Raw genomic sequence first — 19,507 nt, 5'->3', positions numbered from 1 at the left:
ATTCAGGCCTCAGTATACAAATCCCTTCTGAATAGATTCAAGTCACACTGCAGAGTAAAATCATTGCAAGGTTCGGTTCACCTCTCAACTGGTATGGTGTTCAAATAGGAGACAGCATGCACTAGTTGGCCTTTAAATTTTCTGTCTCAGTTAAAAAGTCAGTTTGGAAATAAAACTACTTTCATTAACATTTAATAAGATTTGGAAGATGTACGGCTACATTATATTGACCTTTTATATCAAGCAGCAAGTGAATGCTAAATCATTACAATAATTAGATGAATGAGAGAAGTTATTTATGAAGCAAAGATTCAAGGAGATTCTCCTATAAGGAAGGAGATGCAAACATATTCATTTAAAAATAAGCACTTTCAGTGCTTGCTTCGGCAGCACATATACTAAAATTGGAACGATACAGAGAAGATTAGCATGGCCCCTGCGCAGGGATGACACGCAAATTCGTGAAGCGTCCCATATTTTTCCATGTTCGATGCATGAGACAAGGGCTCAGGGCCGGGGCAATGGGATGACCCAGAGGGATGGGATGGGGAGGGAGGTGGGTGGGGGGTCCAGGAAGGGGAACACATGTAAACCCATGGCTGATTCATGTCAATGTATGGCAAAAACTATTACAATATTGTAAAGTAATTAGCCCCCAACTAAAATAAATAAATTTATAAAAAAAAAAAAAAGCACTTTCAATATTTCCTTCTTAAGTGAAAAATAAGCCTTCTACAAGGTTAATAATAATTACTTCTCAACTTTGCTGATGATCCAGGACTTCATTTTTTTAGATACAATAGATATAAAACAGCATTAATTTGCTTCTAAGCCCAAAAGTACATTTCTCTCCCTTCTCACCATATAAATATCCTTAAAATTCTTTTCAATTAACCTTGAAAATTCTATATAGTCAAAACTCAATAGGTAGAAAAAGAAGCTGCAGAGAAGTATAGTAAATACTTCTAATGAATTCAATTCTAATAGATTATTGGTTTTCTTGCTATCAGGTGACTATTAATAATTCATCAGAAATACTAAAATACCAATTAGTTAGTAATGTATTTTGTAGTAAAAGGAAAAAAAAAAAGAAAAAACCCAAATCAATGACAACTAACCAACCTGAAGTCAGTGAAAGTTGCTTAGTTGTGTCTGACTGTTTGCGACCGCATGGACTATACATATACAGTTCATGGAATTCTCCAGGCCAGGATACTGGAGTGGGTAGCCGTTCCCTTCTCTAGGGGATCTTCCCAACCCAGGGATCCAACCCAGGTCTCCTGCATTGCAGGTGGATTCTTGGCCAGCTGAGCCACAAGGGAAGCCCGAGAATACTGGAGTGTGTAGCCTACCTCTTCTCCAGCGGATCTTCCTGACCCAGGAATCGAACCAGGGTCTCCTGCATTGCAGGTGGATTCTTTACCAACTGAGCTATCAGGGAAGCCCCAACCTAGCAAGTGACAAAAAGCCCAAACAGACCTAGGTCATCATGTGAGACTGAACAAAATCCAGGAAACTTGAGCATGTACCATAGGTTTCCCCAAAGAATAACGTGCATTGCTCCTTAAGCAAAAGGAAACATTTGTTGTACTGCATGGCCAAATTTCTCAATGCATAACCAACTTCTAAAAAACAATTTTGTCGCCAGTTCAACCAAACAGTCTCCTTCTAACCTTTACAATGAATAATAATTTAAAAAAAACAGAAGAGCTTGTCTCTTTTCTTGGGGGTACCTTCATTAAAATTAGTTCAGTAACAGTTTTTTCATTACTAATAATACTGTGATTATGGCTTACTTTTCTGATGCTTTGCAGTTAAAAGATTTCTAGGAAGTGTGAGGAAGTCTTTGGAAATGTTCTGTTAGATCAGGTCAATGATAGGAAGGAGAAATCAGATTCTTATCCTGACTACACTACTTATTCCCCAAGCGATTTCTCAACCTGCCTCTTAATCATAGAATGATAGAATCTGAACTGGAAGGGTTCTTAGCACCTTATTCAATAGATAAAATGGGGAATCATGAAATTTAAACACCTTGCCCAAGTTCTCATAACTAGTAAGAACACTGTAGATACAAGGTAGACTAGACCAGATCTCTGCATACTCATGATTACTATCTCAGGCAATGAACGTGTTTCTAAAAATACCAGTTGCAAAACAAACAAACAAACCATGAACATTCACAATCCTATTGGTACAATAGCATGATTGTACATACTGATCAAAATGAAATTTATAAAACTTGTGAGAAAAAAATATTGGTGTTCAACTGGCATGAGATGGCCTGTTTTGCTAAAGATAATGCAACACTCCATCTTTCTGGTTTGTTTTAACGTAGGGCTTTTGAAGAACTTAATAAGCAGTTTTAATTTAGGGTCATGGCAGCCTGATAAGATTTTTTACTCCCCTCTAATTATACACTGATACCTACTATCCTTAAAATCATCCTAAAGTTGGTTGATTAAGAATTTACAGAGTGCCTATTGGGTCTGTACTGGCCTAGCAGATTTTCATGTGAACTAGCTGATAGATGATAAAGCCTTAAAACAGAAAACTTGCTGGCTGCTATGAAGGGATGTGTGGGCTAAAAATGAAAAGATACTCTAAGAACTTGTATCACTCAATTAAAATCCTGAACATCTAGACACTGGGAGAGATATACACTGTATATTGTAAAAAAATATCTATGTGACAATACTGAGCAGAAATGCAGAAAAAAATAGGACATTGAATTGTTAGAGTCATATAATTTTAAAAAATCTAGTACTTTTATTCCCCTTGAAATACATTTCTTGATTAAATTCAACTTTAGATGCAGGTGGCATTTTTTTACTGATACTGTGATATAGCAGGAAGATCTAGAACATCTTTTTCCCACTGTTTTTGATATAACTTTAGCATTACAGTTGTCCCTTAGTATCAAGGGGGGTTGGTCCCAGGAGCCCTGCAGCTATCAAAATCCAAGGATGCTCAAGGCCCTTATATGAAATGGCATAGTATTTGCATATAACCTGTGCACATCCTGTATACTTTAAATCATCTCTGGATTACTTATGAAACTTTACAATGTGAACAGTTGAGGATGCATGATAAGTATAAGTTTTGCTTCTTGGAATTTTCTGGAATTTTTTTCCCCAAGTGTTTTCCATTGTGTTTTAGTTGAATCTAAAGATGCAGAACCCACGGACACAAAGGGCCAACTGAATTTTAAATTTAATCTCTTAATCCATATGCTACAGGTTTGACTTTCATTAATCTATTCTGATAATACTTCCATGATTTTACGTGAACATCAGACAATTGTACTTTCTTGTGTTCCTTTGGCTTCCTTCACAGATAAAAGTCTACATTATAAATACCATACCTACCATTGCTATAATTATAGTAGACCCACTGGCCGCTCTTGGGTTTTGGAAGTGACACGGGTGTCTCTTCAGCGGGAAGACTGTAGAATCGGCACTCCACGAAGAGTCGCTGGATAGTGTCATCTGCAGTTACGCGGGAATCATTAAGGCTTAGGGCTATGATCTCAATCCGAATTTTTTCTAGTGGCTGTTTAAAGAGCAAAAACAAAAAACAATAAAGAAACAAAAAAAATGAACAAAAAAAAAATCCTTTACTCTTTTTTCACTGTCAATTTTAAATAAAACATGAAGGTACTGGCCTTCATTGATTTCTTTTTTTGGAAGGTATTGTACCCTACTGTCTAGTTACACATGATAGATTATTCACGACAAGAGAGAGAGAGAATGAGCTTCTAATGCCCCAGGGTTTGAAGTTAACAGTGTCATGGCAATAGTCTCCTGATTTACATTTGAGGCTATAAATACCCACTAGTAGTCCATCAGGAGTGAAGATTATGAGATCTTCATCTCCAATTGCTTTCAGAATGACACACATCAGTTGGCCTTGTTTCAAACTGTGTAGTGAAATACATGTTTATCACTGCTTTTATTTTACTCTATGGTACCTGAGAAAGTTTTGGTTATTCAAAGATCAAAGCCTATTGAACACTTTATAGCTACTATGCTAAGATAAATAACTGTATGAATCCATATTAAGTAGGGCTACAGCTTATTCTCTTGCGTATTCTTCTATAACATATTTAATAAGTAATAAGTTTTCAAACAAAAGGCAAATTTTTATTGAATTTAACATAATTTTCTTACAATTTATTATCTCATTTTTACAGAATTAATGAAAAAATATATTTGTGTAATTTTCATCTCAATCCTTATTTAATAGATTTTAGTGTAACAAACATTATATGTGAGTCATATGTTTCCTTGAACAATAATTTAAAACAAATGATAGACTATGACTTAAAAATTAGATCACACCAAGATAACTCCTCAGTTAAATGTTTACACTGAATTTAATTTTAAATGTTTACAATTTAAAATTTGTCCTTTATTCCCCCTTACTAAATCTCTCTTTATTAAATTCAGAGGTATGCTACTGTAAATTATATAACTTAAAATAATACTAAAAATCCTGATACTAAGACCTGCTTAAATAACTAACTTTTAGGAATTCATTGTCAAATGTAAATCAGTGTGCAAATTCACCATAGTAATTACTATTTTGATATTTCAAAGTATATAATATAATTAATCAAACTGAAAAGCATAAGTACCCTATTGTAAAGAATATTCCCATAAAGAACAATTTCCATTGCTGGCAAACCCCCTCAATATTTGATGAAGTAATTTTACCCCCTTCTTTCAAAAGACATTTTCTTTTATTATGTATTCTAAGACACTTTAACTAAAAACCCAAATCTGAATATTTCAATAAGGTTATTTTATTATTCAGTAGATTCATGGAAATTTTACTAGGATGACAGAGAAAATTCCACACCATTCTGTCTCCACTAATACAGGTACAAGGCTGCAGCTGGCAATATTACTAGGATTAGCATAGTATGATGAAATATTTAAAGGAAAATTTTTTCTAAAACCTAATAAATCAAATGACTGCCAAATGTCATTAAAGTGATGGTCTTTGACTTGAATATGCTTTTCATATTCAAATTTGAAAAGAAAGAGATGAAAGCCTGGAAAGGTTACTCGGTTTCAACTAATAACCTGAAGCCCTCTCTGTTCACGTGCATAAAAAATGAAGTTGGCTCTATTGTCTAATCTCACTTCACAAAAGCCCTTCTCTGCTTGCTGAAGACTAACACAGTAAAGAAAACATTTTAAATATTATTGTTCCTTAAAATGTATTGTGGTTGTCAAAATAGCATACACACAAACTATTTTATACTTCTGGTTCAAATGCAGCACAATGCATAATTAAGTCTTTTACATAACTTGCAATTTGACAAACTTAGAATTGTTATGACAATAACATAAAACATTCCTGTGCTGTGGTTAGACTGCTTCTGCACAAAAGAATTAAAAGAAAACAGCTATAACAAAGGCAAAAGAGGTGTATACATCGTTATTTTCATATTGTGAAGGAGAGGAAGTTAAAATCTGTTTATCACAGAACCCAATGAAGAGACAAATTAACTTTTAAATAGCAGGGGAATCAGATTTATTTAAGTGTTTTTTTAAATTAATAATATATTAACTGTACAATCCCCATATGAAAACTTGTATTACTTATAAGAACGAACTTAGGTTGTCAAATAAGACTATAGACAAAATATAGTCTACATACTAAATAAATGTAGATACTTGGATAACAAACAAACAGAATACCAAAACCAAATAAACCAAAAGAAACCCACTATATTACCCCCTCCCCCAAAAAAGCTTTAAAATTCTTTTTATGATGTCTGTCTTCTTTCTGGCCTAGATCGTTTTTTCTTTTTTCTTAGTTTCCCTCCCACCACCCCAGCCTCATTAACTCTAGATTATGTCCTTTTCAATTCTCTAACTTAACAGAGTTATCAGTTATCATTTCTTTGTTCCTTTAAGGCTACACGAATCAACCTAAGTCCAAAAAGGGATAAGTTCCAAATAGTGTGTATCTAGGGAAGCATGCCCTGAATAAACAATTTCCAAACATTATAAATTTTGGCTAATAGGCCTAGCCAACTTCTTTTTCAACATTGGAACAATTCTGGTTCTGCTCATGCCTCTGTGAATCAAAAGTTCAATTAGATGATATGCAAAGATTCTGAAGATTAAGAAGCACATCAACTGTGTAGCAGACAACTCCAACTTAGTGTAAAAAATGAACTCACGATCTCTCCTCTCCACCACTCTCCTTCATCCTGATACTTGTTATCTCAGTTGATGACATCACTGTCTACCTGGTCACCCACAACCAGGAGACCTTGGAACCATTCTTGCAAATCTCCATTTTCACACCCACCATATCCTACAGATCATTCATTCCTGTTCCTTTAACTTCCTAAATATTTCAGTGGTTTACTGAATTAAGGAAAGCTGAAGATATTTCAACACTGTGTCAGCTACTGGAAATACAAAGACAAAACAAGATGCAGTTTCTTTTCTCATTTTTATCTCTAGAGAAACTTCTTTTATGTTCTCACATGATCTGAGGAAGGAACTAATTCAACAGCTCCCTATAGTTAGAAAGTAGTTTCATAGAATGAGCAGAGAGAGGGTTTCCCAGGTGGCTCAGGGCTAAACAATCCACCTGCCAAGGCAGGAGATGCAGGTTTGATCCCTGGGTCAGGGAAGATGCCCTGGAGAAAGAAATGGCAACCCACTTCAGTATTCTTCCCTGGGAAATCCCATGGACAGAGGAGCCTGGTGGGCTAGAGTCCATGGGGTCCCAAGGGAGTTGGACACGACTTAGGGACTAAACAACAAACAACAATAATGACTACAGAATAAGTGGGGAGAAATCAGAAGGAATCACAAAAGATAACTGGTTGGTAGAGTTGTAAGCAGACAGATGGGTGGTATGAGGCTGTTTATAGAGGGACTATAGTCTTGCTGTGAAAGAGTATTAGTCGTTCAGTCATGTCCAACTCTTTGCAACCCCGCGATCTGTAGCCCACCAGGCTCCTCTGTCCATGGAATTCTCCAGGCAAGAATACAGGAGTAGGTTGCCATTCCCCTCTCCAGGGGAGCTTCCCAACCCAGGGATGGAAACCCAGATCTCCTGCATTGCAAGCAGATTCTTTACCATCTGAGTCACTAGGGAAGCCAGATCTTGCTGACTGTATCAGTACACACTCAAAAAATAAATGGCTCTATGCTCATGGCTGTGACAAAGGTGAGGCAATCCTCTCTCTAGTCCCCTGCCTGCAGCCTCAACTATTCTTCTGGTGGCAGAGTTCCTTCTCTAAAACAGATTGGGTATCATCTTTCTGCTTGGAAACCTATTACCCTACACTCTAGCCATTTCCCCAGACCTGTGGTGTACTGTTTATATTGCTGAGCTTTTGCGTCTGAAATCTTCTCTATCAGACAAAATTCCATTTATTTGAAGCCCTGGGCCACACATGTACTCCTTTTATGAAGGCATTACTCCTGATTTCCAAGACTGACTTGGTTCCTCCTCTGGGCCCTCGCTGCACTTTTCACTCACACTGGATTGCATGGATTTGTTTACCTATCTGCCTTGCTCTGTAGACTGTGAATTCCTGGAGGCCAGGACCATATCTTATTCATCTTTTGCTATTTAACATCCTCTCTAGGATCTGGCACTTGGGAGGCTCTCAATAAATACTTAATGACATTGAGTCAAGGGAATGCTGAGGATCTTCTATATATTGGGAATATCTTTTATATATTGCCAGAAATATGTGAAGCTGCAATTATTAGTGCAGCTCCTTTAGCAAATATTGATTGTGTCTGCTACATTTTGGGAAGCTGGGGATAATTAACTGTTGAAAAACATAGAGATCTTGCCATTCTAGATTTTAATTGAATAATACTGTTTCAAAGACAGGTCAGTTTTGTAGAATCTAGGGGTAGGGTATTCTTATTTCAGCTTCTCTGTGTGTTTGAAAATTCTCATCATGAAATAGTGAAAAAAAAAGTTCAATTAGGTGAACTGGAAGGGATAACAATATACTGATTCACATGACAGTGACTGAAGCATAGCATTTCAGACGGATGCAGAATAACGTCTGTTCAAGACCACTAGAGGAACCCACGTGGTCATTCCTCTGAATGACACCCTGCTGGTACAGTAGGTTAGCTAGCTAGAATGGGCTTTGGGCTTCTCAGTACTTCTCAGTACATTTTCTCTCCTGTTCACCAGTTATCCTATTAGCTTCCCTAGTTAGTCAGATGTCAGCATCAGCATACAAAAGGAGCATTTAAAATTTCTGATTGTGGTGAGCAGCAGTAATAGAAATCTCTCAAATAAGAACTGTGTGCAACTTCCTTTCAGTTGTCTGTATGGATGGACACTATACTTTATGTGATTGAATGATCTAGAAATGTGATGACAGCTTGTATTACTCTCAGAGAAAAAAAAATTAGAGTTCTCATGATTTTGGCTCAATTCCATTCCTGCTTCCTGACTGATGCTATAATTCTCATTTTAGGCCATATTTCTCTATAGTATTTACTTGGGCTTTTATTGGCAGGCTTACATTTTTTTTTTATGTTTTACTTCAGGAGAGCATGCTGAATTCTTCCTCTGGTTTCAACAATCATAGCAGCCACACTGGGGTTGGATTGTTAGGCTTCTAAAAACTTAATTCAACTTGACAGCTCTTAAACACAGTATTGCTTAACTGAGAATGTCCTCTGATAAAGGTTTGGAACTTGTTTCAGTCAGTTAGATTTAAATCTCACTATTGTAGGAGATTGTATGTGAGTTTTATTTCATTCTTAATTCTTCAGCAAACAAGCACTTCTTTAACTTTTTAAACTATGAAGAAAATAATTTGACATGTTCAAATACTCAACATCTTAAACAGATTTTACTTTTTTGCTGTATCTGATTTAAATCTTTTTGTTTTTATTGTGGAAGAAATCAAATATTTTAGATTCAGGGAAAAGTGCCCCCTCCCAATTCCTTTCCCGTCCTTTCTTATTTCCCCCAGAAGTAACCATTATCCCGAAGTTGATGTGTATCATGCCCAATCATGCTTTTATATTTTCTACTACTTATGTATATGTCCATTAACAACTTATTGTTTTCTGTTTTTAGATTTTATATGAATGATACCATTCTCTATGAATTATTCTGCAATTTTTTCACTCAATGCTATATTTTGAGATTTATGGTTATAATTGAAATCTAATTCATTAATATTACCTGTTGTACAGAATTCCATTTATATTATATATGTAATTAATTTCTAATCTGTTTCTCTTTTGAACTGTGGTGTTGGAGAAGACTCTTGAGAGTCCCTTAGACTGCAAGGAGATCCAACCAGGCACTCCTAAAGGAAATCAGTCCTGAATATTCATTGGAAGGACTGATGCTGAAGCTGAGACTCCAATACTTTGGCCACCTGATGTGAAGAACTGACTTATTAGAAAAGACTCTGATGCTGGGAAAGACTGAAGGCAGGAGGAGAAGGGGATGACAGAGGATGAGATGGTTGGATGGCATCACTGACACGATGGACATGAGTTTGAGTAAGCTCCGGGAGTTGGTGAGGACAGGGAAGCCTGGTGTGCTGCAGTCCATGGGTCGCAAAGAGTCGGACACTACTGAGCGACTGAACTGAACTGAGTCTGTTTCTGTACTGATGAACAAAATGTTTAAATTTGTTGCAATTAAAACAATGTTGCATTGAATATCCTTTTGTTTTCTTATGTATGTGAGTGGTTCTCTTAGAATTGCTGGGTGACAGATATGAGAAATTAAAGGATTATCAAGTTACTTTCCAAATGGTTACACAAGTTTACATGAGAATTATTTTATCGTCATAAAAATGTTTTGTGTATGTGTGTGTGTAAATAAATTCAAATAAAGCCTATGAAGAACTTGGTACTTTATAATAATTGAGACAAAATGGAAATGGAAGGTAATGCATCTATGTCTATGACCTTTAAGAATAAAAGTTTAATTGAAGTGAGGTCTAAGACAAGCTCAAAATATTTGGTTCAAAAAGTCAAACTCAGCATTGGTACTGACAGAGACATAAGTAAGTAGAGTAGGTAGGGATGATTAATGATTAAAGATGATTCTTACAACTTGCCTTCTTCAGGCTGGGGGTAGGCACAAGCACCTCAGAGACTCAAAAGGAGTCCCCTAGACCTCATGCGAGGCTCCAGAGCTTTCACTTATTAGCAATCAAATCCATTCTTCACGTAAGTTTTGGTTGAAAAGCCTTTGATTTTAAAAATAATAATAGTTCTTTGGGAGAAACAAGAGTAAAGAAGAGCACAAACTGTTAAGGTGATAATGTTTTTAACAAACAAAACAAAACAAACTCAATCCAGTTTTCATCAGTGGCAGTAACCTTTCTTTTATTATATGTTCTGTTAAAACATACTGTGTGGAACAAATAATATAAACAGTAAGAACTTCAGTGCTGGAGATCAAAATGATGCTGAGGTTAAGAGTGTTTATTTTTAGAACATTGTCTCCTTTATATACCATGAAAATTACTGTATCTATAATGGTCAGCAAATTACAGAAGCTTGTTACCACATGTTCTAAAGCAATGGTTGGAATATTTTTTCTTAATACACCTGAGGGATATGACACATCTCCACCATTAACTGTGGCTTACTATGGCAGTACTGTGAAGAAGGGAAGAATTTTTAAAATGACCCTCAATTTCAGGTGATTTTGATATGCCATTCCACTTTTACCATCATTGAGAACAGATGTGATAAAATAGTGACTCAATTTTCGCTGCCTACTAGTATCACTGGGGGAGCTCTAAAGAAAATTCTGGTCTAACTGATCTGAGTGGAGCCTAGGCCTTGGCGTTTAAATGTGCTCCCTAGGTGGTTCTAACATGTAGCCATGGTGAGAAGTTCCACTTTCCCTAAAGCTGTGGTTGTCAAAGTTTAGCACACCCCAGGAAGACATGAAAGAGTTGACAAGACACAGATTGCTGGGCTCCAGTTTCTGATTCATTAGGTCTAGTGCGGGGCCCAAGAATTTGCATCGCTCACAGATTCTCAGGCCATGCTGATGCTGCTAGTCTGAGGACCATACTTGGGAGATCCATGGTTCTAAGCCAGAAAAGACTCACCCTCTATTTACTGACCCTCTCTAAGACATTTACAGAAAAGCTTCTACAACTCATATTAAACTATTCTTTAGTTATTAGTTAACATTTTAGTACAGAATTAGTTAACAAATTATTTCCTTTTTAGAAGCAGTCTATGCGTGTGTGAGTGCTCAGTCGCTTCAGCTGTGTCTGACTCTTTGTGACCCCATAGACTGTAGCCCGCCAGGCTCCTCTGTCCATGGGATTCTCCAGGCAAGAATACTGGAGTCAGTTGCTGTGCCCTCCTCCAGGGTATCTTCCCAACCCAGGGATCGAACCCACATCTCCTGAATTGCAGGTGGATTCTTTACCACTGAGCCACTGGGGAAGCCCAGAAGCAGTCTATACTCATCACTAAAAATAATTCAACAATATAAATCCTAGAGAGTAAAATATCAAAGTTCCTCATTTCCTCCCATTCCCTAACTTAGGAGTTGGCAGATGTTTCTTTCCTGTAAAAGCCAGATAGCAAATATTTTTTGCATGGCAGGCTATAATGGTCTCTGTTGGCAAAACTCAACTCTGCTCTTGTACATGAAGAGGCCACAGACAACCTGTAAATGATGGGTGTGGTGTGTTCCAATAAGACTTTATTTACAAAAATAAGTAGAGGGCTGGATTTGACACAGGGGTTATAGTTTGTTGCCCAGACCCATGTCCCAGAGACACTGCAGTACAATGTTTTGATTATATACTTTCAAACATTTTCTTGGCTTGTGTGTCCTCATGTCCGACTCTTTGCGATCCCATGGACTGTAGCCCACCAGGCTCCTCTGTCCATGGGATTTCTCAGGCAACATTACTGAAGTGGGCTGCCATTTCCTCCACCAGGCTGGATCTTTCCAAACCATGGATTGAACCCATGTCTCCTGCTTCTCCTGCATTGGCAGGTAGATTCTTTACCACTGAACCACCTGAGAAGCCTTTCTTTTACTTACATGAACCCCAATGTTAGATCTGTATGCTCATATAAAAATACATAAGCATGTATGTACAAATGTATCTTTTTTGTTTGCTTTTAAAACGGAATCATCAGTGATATAATTTGTCACTCATTACTTTGACAAAAAGTGTGATGTCAGAAAACAGTAATTTTCCCACACTATGTATAAAAACATTTCAGCTGGAAATGTTTGTATTGGCAAAAACTGATAGAAACCAAAGGGTCCATGAAAAGGCACTATTTAAATTAAAAAAGTTTAGTTATACAATGTAATATTAGGTACATGTGTAAAGAAGTAGAGTATATTGCTATATACTATATATAGTGTATACACTATATATATATATACTATACTGCCACTGATGAAAACTGGATTGAGTTTGTTTTGTTAAAAACATTATCACCTTAACAGTTTGTGCTCTTCTTTACTCTTATTTCTCCCAAAGAACAATTATTATTTTTAAAATCAAAGACTTATATATAGCACTATATACTATATATACTGCTATATGTAGCAGTATATAGTTCATGGTATATCAGTAAGAGATAATTAAGTTGCAAAATACTAAAAATAGTTTTAAAAGCAACTAATATCAGGAGAGTAATACAATATTTTTGGTTATGTAGCTTAAGCTTCCATATGTAAGACAGTGGGAGAGGTGTACTTTACCCACTGATAGGATATCATATTTGATTCTGAAGTGACTTGATCACTTTTAATACAGGAATGAGAACAGTCGTAAATTGCTTTAGCATTCTGCCTTTTGCAAGAGCTTTAAAACATTTTCGCTGGACATCACTATTGTGATTGCATGGGAATGCCAGCTCACTTTGTTCAAGAGAACCTGGCTTCCAGGTGGAACTGCATTTTAATCCGATTGACTATGGCAGCTTTTACAAAACTGCTGTTAGTTAGGAACGGAGAAAGATGTAAACATGCATTGCACAAAAAAGAGCGTTACTGTTTTAGCCTGTGATTTCCCATTCTCACCTGTGGGCACACTTTAAGAAATCTGTGAGTTGAAGGCAATGCATTTAGTTGTGAAAACTGAACGATGCACTGCTTAAATGGTAGAAATTAGAAATAGTATGAAAGAAGGATTATAATTCTTTTTTTCTTAATGCCATGGCAGATGCAAATTTTCAGTTTTGATATCTATTTTGAGGACCTAAAACAAGGCTTTTAATCAATGTATTATACATCAAATTGATACTGTTAACTTCTGATTATTCAAATTAATAAAATATTCATAGAGAAATGTCCAAAGTTTTAAATTTCTCAGACTCCCTCCCCATCCCCACCCCCATTAATTATCATGCCTAGAAGCTTTTTAGTAAAAGCAGCAGTCATCAGGCTGACGGAATCTGACAGGCCAGCAAGGCCCAATTACACTGGTGCTCTGTGGCACTTTGATGTCCTGGAAAGGAAGAGAGACAGGGGCAAATTGGGTAGCACATTATGTTAATGACTTGATTTAATCCAGCCACTAAACTTTATGTAGCCTGTTAAAAAAGATGCTAACACTAATTACGCCACTTTGGAAAGGAAAGGAGGGGACAAGCATTTCATTCTGACAAAGTGAGGCTCATAAATGTTGTAAATGAAATGAAACAAAATGAAGTAATCTATGATTAATTATACATCACAGACATGAAGAGAAGAGGAAGAACCGAATAATATGTCTAAGTCTTGGGAAATCTGTTAGATTCCTTTTAAGGATCGACATTTCTAAAAAGTAACTATGAGCTGTCAGATTCTGTAACATCAAAAAAAGAAACTGAATTATCTTAAATTGCTTACATAGTACAGGAGATGACTGAAATTCAGAGTGTAATTGGCATAAATGATTTTTATCTAGGACACTACTTTTAGTCTCAATTTGGTGACATTATAGCTATAGGTAAAGGCAATTTAAAACATTTCTACACAGTGGAGATAACCACAGAGTAGGGTTAATTACCTTTTAACTAACCTCTGTGCCTCTATTCTTTATACTATTGATAACAACATCTTTTAAAATGTGATTTAAGAGTGTAAGCTCCACAAAAGCAAGAGACTTATTTCTCTTACTGCTAAATTCCCAGTCCCTAGGACAAGGCTGGGGACACAGTAAATGCTTACTGACTCCAACTGTTTAATGAGTGAGTGATCATCCTCCTCCCTTAAAAATCTTCACTGGCTGCTCATAGAACTTCAGGATAGACGTCAGCTTCCTCAGCTGATATACAGAGGCCTCAATGCTCTGGACAGGCCTATCTTTTCAGCATCTTCTCCTGGGGCTCCCCCTGTGTGCCCTAGGCTTGGCCCATCCTAAAACCATTCTGACTCTGAGAATAAGCCATGTTCTGCACCCTCTCAAAGTCTCACGCTTTTATTCCTTTGGGCTATAATGACTCTCCTTTGCTTTCACTAACTCGTAATCATCTTCCACAGTTGGCTCAGGCTTCACTGACTCTAGGAAGCCATCCCTGATCAGGGTCCCTCATGCCGAGTTAGGCACCCCTCTTGAATGTTCTCAGAGCAGTTGTGCGTTCCAGTCTTCCAGCACTGACCTCTGCACTGTAATTGTGTTACCTCTAGACTGTAAATTTTTGGAAGCCAAGGATTGCTTCTTGTATGACACACAGTAGATGCTAATGAATGAAGAACTGTTGTGAGAACTAAAGGAGATGTTACATATTAGCCATCCAGTAATACCTTCCCTTCCAAAGAACGCTATTGTAATAGTGTCCTGAGATTTCTATCTGAAGCAGTTCTTGAAGAGGAGATGGAAGAAGAAATTAGTGAGCCACAAAAGTTTTTACGCTTAAAAAGTGAATATCAGCAGTGGGACAAAATGACATTCTGTGTCTCCTGGTAGTATGCACTGAAAAGGACACAGCATTGCTTCTGTAGGATTCCTACCCAAACACATAACCTGAATCCAGTAAGGGGAGAAATCACACAAATTCAAACTGAAGGACACTTTACAACATAAACGGCCTGCATTCTTAGAAAAAGTCAATGTTATGAAAGACTAACTCAATGAAAGGCTGAGGAACCATTACGGATTGAAGGAGGCCAGAGGGGCATGATAACTAAATGCAATGTGTGATCTAGATTTGATCCTAGACCAGATTAATAACTTGCTATAAGTGATAATGCAGGGACAATCCACAAAATTTCACTAAGAATTGTAGATTAGATAATAGTATTGTATTATTATTCTGAAGTATTTAGGGATAAAGGGGCATGATTTCTGCAACTATCAAATGATTCACTACAATTATGTATGTAAGAATGTGTGTATATGATGCATACGTACATATAAACATAAAGGAGAGAGAATAGAAATGATTAAAAAGAGTGTAGCAAACATTAACAACTGATGAATCTGAGTGAAATGTATTCAGGAGTTCTTTGCACCAGTTTTGCAATCTTTATAAAGAAAAAGGTTCCATGACTGGTATTAAATGATTCGCAAAAGGAGCACACAGAAAAATTGGTACAATCAATAGAAAATGCTGTATTTCACCATTATGATGATCTCCTGAGTTTTGTTCTGTGTTCACAGATTATACTATTTTACTGTATTTGTTATATAATTTGATAAAACTAAATTTCACCTATTAACATAAGGTACTGGTCAGTACCTTCTACTAAATGTAGAATTTGAAAAACCACATGGGAACTTGATTAATGGCTACCAAGGCATAAAAAGCATTGCTTAGAATAGCTGGTTGCTTGAAACAATAATTCACACTCCTCAGATGGCATCAAAAATCATTATAGAAAGTTGCATTTTGGTAGTAAGGTCATATTAGGCTATAGCAAAGTAACACAAATTACTTTTCTGGAAGTAATAAGGAGAAAATGCAATTTACTTCAAAGGAAAAATATATGTGTACATTAGAATTAGTTAAATATTTTAGAGGAATAGCTCTTTCATTAAACTTCTTTGTTAAATTAAATTCTTTATTCTTAGTTAAGAGCACTGTACAACTGCACTGAGATGCTAGCAATGCTGTCAATATACACACGATCCCGTTGAAAGTCTGATACAGGATTTCTCAACCTCAGCACTACTGACATTTTGGGCCAGACAGGTCCTTGTTGTGGCGCCTGTGCTTTGTAGCATGTTAAGCAGCAACCCTGACTTCTCTCCACTAGATGCCAGTAGTAGTCCCTCCCAGGGTGACAACCAAAAGTACCTCCAGACGCTGCCAAAACGAATCCCTTGCGTGGCAAAACTGCCCCGGGTTGAAAATCTCTGGTCTGAGATTTTAGATAACATTTTCCCATTCTTTGAAACTGACTTTTAGATGGTGAATACAATGTTTAGAAAATAAAGTTAACTGCTGCAATGTCTCCCTAGTATCTCCTGGATAAAATCCAAAATATTTAGCCTTCTCCATCATATCTGAAACCTTCTATCCTGTTCTGCAGAAAGGTTGCTCTAGTTAGTGTATTCTTATTTCTGAAACATACTGTGCATCCCCTGCCAGCACTAGCATGCACATGACTTTGTGCTTGCTGCCATGTATCCCCATATTTGAGATGTTACAGTTAAAGTGGACACTCCTTTTCGCTATGTGACTGGCTACAGCTGAATGGGTCAAAGGACTACAACTGATAAACATGGATGCAATCCAGAGGCTAGACGTGGCTGATCAGATCTTTCTCTTTAGGCTTGGGCATTTTGTGGGACTATCTTTGGGCAAGTGAAGCAGAAAAAAATCAGCTTAAAATGAGAAAAAGCAGACATGAAACACAAGAAAGAGGGTGGGTGAGCAGCTTATGGGCATATCCTTAATGAAGTCTATTGAAAAATCACTCCAAATTTCTCCTTCCTCTGAACTTCCTTAATTAGTGGCATGACTGTCAGTTAAGTCACCTTATTTCAAGATCTGTTTACTTATTTGGAAAATGAGGAAGATGGGTCCCAAACAGCTTTATTCTTTAGCTCTGCTGCTGCTGCTGCTGCTTAGTCGCGTCAGTCGTGTCCGACTCTGCGACCCCATAGACGGCAGCCCTCCAGGCTCCCCCGTCCCTGGGATTCTCCAGGCAAGAATACTGGAGTGGGTTGCCATTTCCTCCTCCAGTGCATGACAGTGAAAAGTGAAAGTGAAGTCGCTCAGTCGTGTCCGACTCTCCGCGACCCCATGGGCTGCAGCCTACCAGGCTCCTCCGTCCATGGGGTTTCCCAGGCAAGAGTACTGGAGTGGGGTGCCATTGCCTTCTCCGATTCTTTAGCTCAAATATCTACTAATCATTGGTGGTATTGTTTCCTGATTGTTTTAGATTGCAATGTAACTGATGAATTAATACTTGACTTTTCATGAACACATCTTCCCAATTAGTATAATGCTTCCTGAGGGCAGGGCCAGAATGCTCTATTTACCACCTTAGGGAGACGTGATTACCAATTGCAGATTGTGAATCCCTGGGAATCACTGAGTTATAATAAGAGAGATGAGTGCTGTTTGTAAATATGCTAGAGAAATGAATCCTTTGGTACTAGTCCCTTAGGCCCTAGGACTGATTCAGTATCTCGTACTTTTATGTTCAAAGGCTAAACCATGTAAGGTATCCAAAAATCATGATGAAAGTAAGCAGAGTCTTGAAGAACTACTGAGAAAGAAATGTGAAGCATGTGAAAAAGAAATATCTGAATCAAACTTGCAGCCTTACTACTCTTAAATGGAGTGTTCTTAGTAAAATGATGGGATGGTTAACTTTATATGTCAAGTTGACTGGGCCACGAGGTATACAAATGTTTGGTCAAACAGTATTCTGGCTAAGTCTATTAAGGTGTCTCTGGATGAGATTTAACATTTGAGCTGGCAGACTGAGTCAAGCGGATTATACTCCTTAATGTGGGTACATGAGTGTGTGCTCAGTCGTGTCCGACTCTGAGAGCCCATGGACCCCTGCCAGGCTCCTCTGCCCATGGAATTTTCCAGGCAAGAATACTGGAGCAGGTTGCCATTGCCTACTCCAGAGGATCTTCTGATCCAGGAATGGAACCCATGTCTCCTGCATTGGCAGGCAGATTCTTAATCACTGTGCCACCTGGAAAACCCTAATGTGGGTGAAAGTGAAAGTGTTACTGGCTCAGTCATGTTTGACTCTTTGTGGTCCCATGGACTGTAGCCTGCCAGGCTCCTCTGTCCATGAAATTTTCCAGGCAAGAATACTGGAGAATTCCATATATCAGTACACTATATGTTAAATGATGTTATTATAATTAACAATCATATAACAATGATAATAAAACTTTGGACAGATGAAGTATTTATCAATTATCTGTTTGTGTTTCTCAATCACAGAAACAATGGATTTCTCTATTTTATGGAGGCACCTGTGACATCTGAAATGTTCTGTTCTATGAGCTTATTCAGTAGAGAGATTAAGCTAAAAAATGTGAGATTTTTAAGAGTTGAATAAGTATTGCAATTCTTAAAAAAATAAAGTAGAAATTCTATTTTTTCTTTTATTTTTTTTTTTAAAGGGGAAATTCAAAAAAAAAAAAAAATAAAGGAATACAATTAATCATTTCAGGAAAATTAACTTGGATGAATAAAAGAGCTATGACTTTACTTACGTTTACTTTATAAAACCTTTTTTCTCCCCTGACAATGAAAAATGCTCTGGTAAGTGGGATACCTCCTATGTAAATTAAAGTATAACTTTCTTTTCAAAATTTCAATTTACATAAATACTACTTTTCAGCAATGTGCTACAAAACAAGCAAAGTGTATGTATATGAAATTAATTACCTTCTAAGAAAGTTTAATTTTTGGGTAGAATGAAACAACTTTAACAGTTTATCAGTGACATATTTAGATATGAACAGTCTATGAATTTACATATGTAACTTACTACAGTTTTAAAGGCAATCTCACATTTTGGAAATTCTTTAAAGTTCAGATTTGATTTAATATATCTTTGTATAATGGTTCTGCAAAGGAGTCAGAGAAGTTGACTGATTTGAACAAGTAACTACTGAAGCTACAGATGTTAGGTACTCTAAAACATGTAAGCAAAACAAACACTTATATGTTATGGCCCATTACATAATGAAAGTATAAATAAAATTTTCTTATACTAGATGATTACTTGGATAGGATTATGATAATACATTAAATTTTTTCCAGAAATATTCTTCCTTAAGATTTTCATATATAAGGACTGATGAACTATGAATGAAAAGCAGCTTTATTTCAGAACATTTTTGGTTGATATCAGGTTACTGACCTGTTTGATATTCTTGGAGATAGGACCTGGAATAATACACTCATCACTTTCAGAAGCTGATCTGTCTTCTTCATCTGTTAAGAAATAAAGTTTTATTGGTTTAAATCTGTTAAACCAATTACATTTGTACCCTGTGAAATGGAGAGAAATAAGCATACAAGGATAACTGTAAAAGAAAAATATGATAATCATGTCTGAATTTTTTTAG

The 19,507-nt window shown here is 36.8% G+C and overlaps 1 protein-coding gene and 1 non-coding gene across 5 annotated transcripts in view; one reads left to right on the top strand and one right to left on the bottom strand.

The window, feature by feature from the left end:
* RPGRIP1L (RPGRIP1 like) overlaps positions 1-19,507 on the bottom strand; it is a 98,069-nt gene that overhangs the window by 13,537 nt on the left and 65,025 nt on the right. For all 4 annotated transcript variants that reach the window (XM_081514412.1, XM_081514413.1, XM_081514411.1 and 1 more), the window contains 2 exons: positions 19,300-19,373; positions 3,369-3,552 (listed from right to left, as the gene is read on the bottom strand). In XM_081514412.1, the coding sequence (XP_081370538.1) occupies positions 3,369-3,552; positions 19,300-19,373 (258 nt within the window). The remainder of the gene's footprint in view (positions 1-3,368; positions 3,553-19,299; positions 19,374-19,507) is intronic.
* LOC145516051 (U6 spliceosomal RNA) lies at positions 375-481 on the top strand. The gene has a single exon (XR_014061225.1). It is a non-coding gene; the product is annotated as a U6 spliceosomal RNA (small nuclear RNA).

Source organism: Giraffa tippelskirchi, chromosome 7, assembly GCF_054371585.1.
Source record: "Giraffa tippelskirchi isolate mGirTip1 chromosome 7, T2T-mGirTip1v1.2.pri, whole genome shotgun sequence".
Classification (NCBI taxonomy): Eukaryota; Metazoa; Chordata; class Mammalia; order Artiodactyla; family Giraffidae; genus Giraffa; species Giraffa tippelskirchi.
This window is presented reverse-complemented; position numbering and strand designations above follow the sequence as displayed.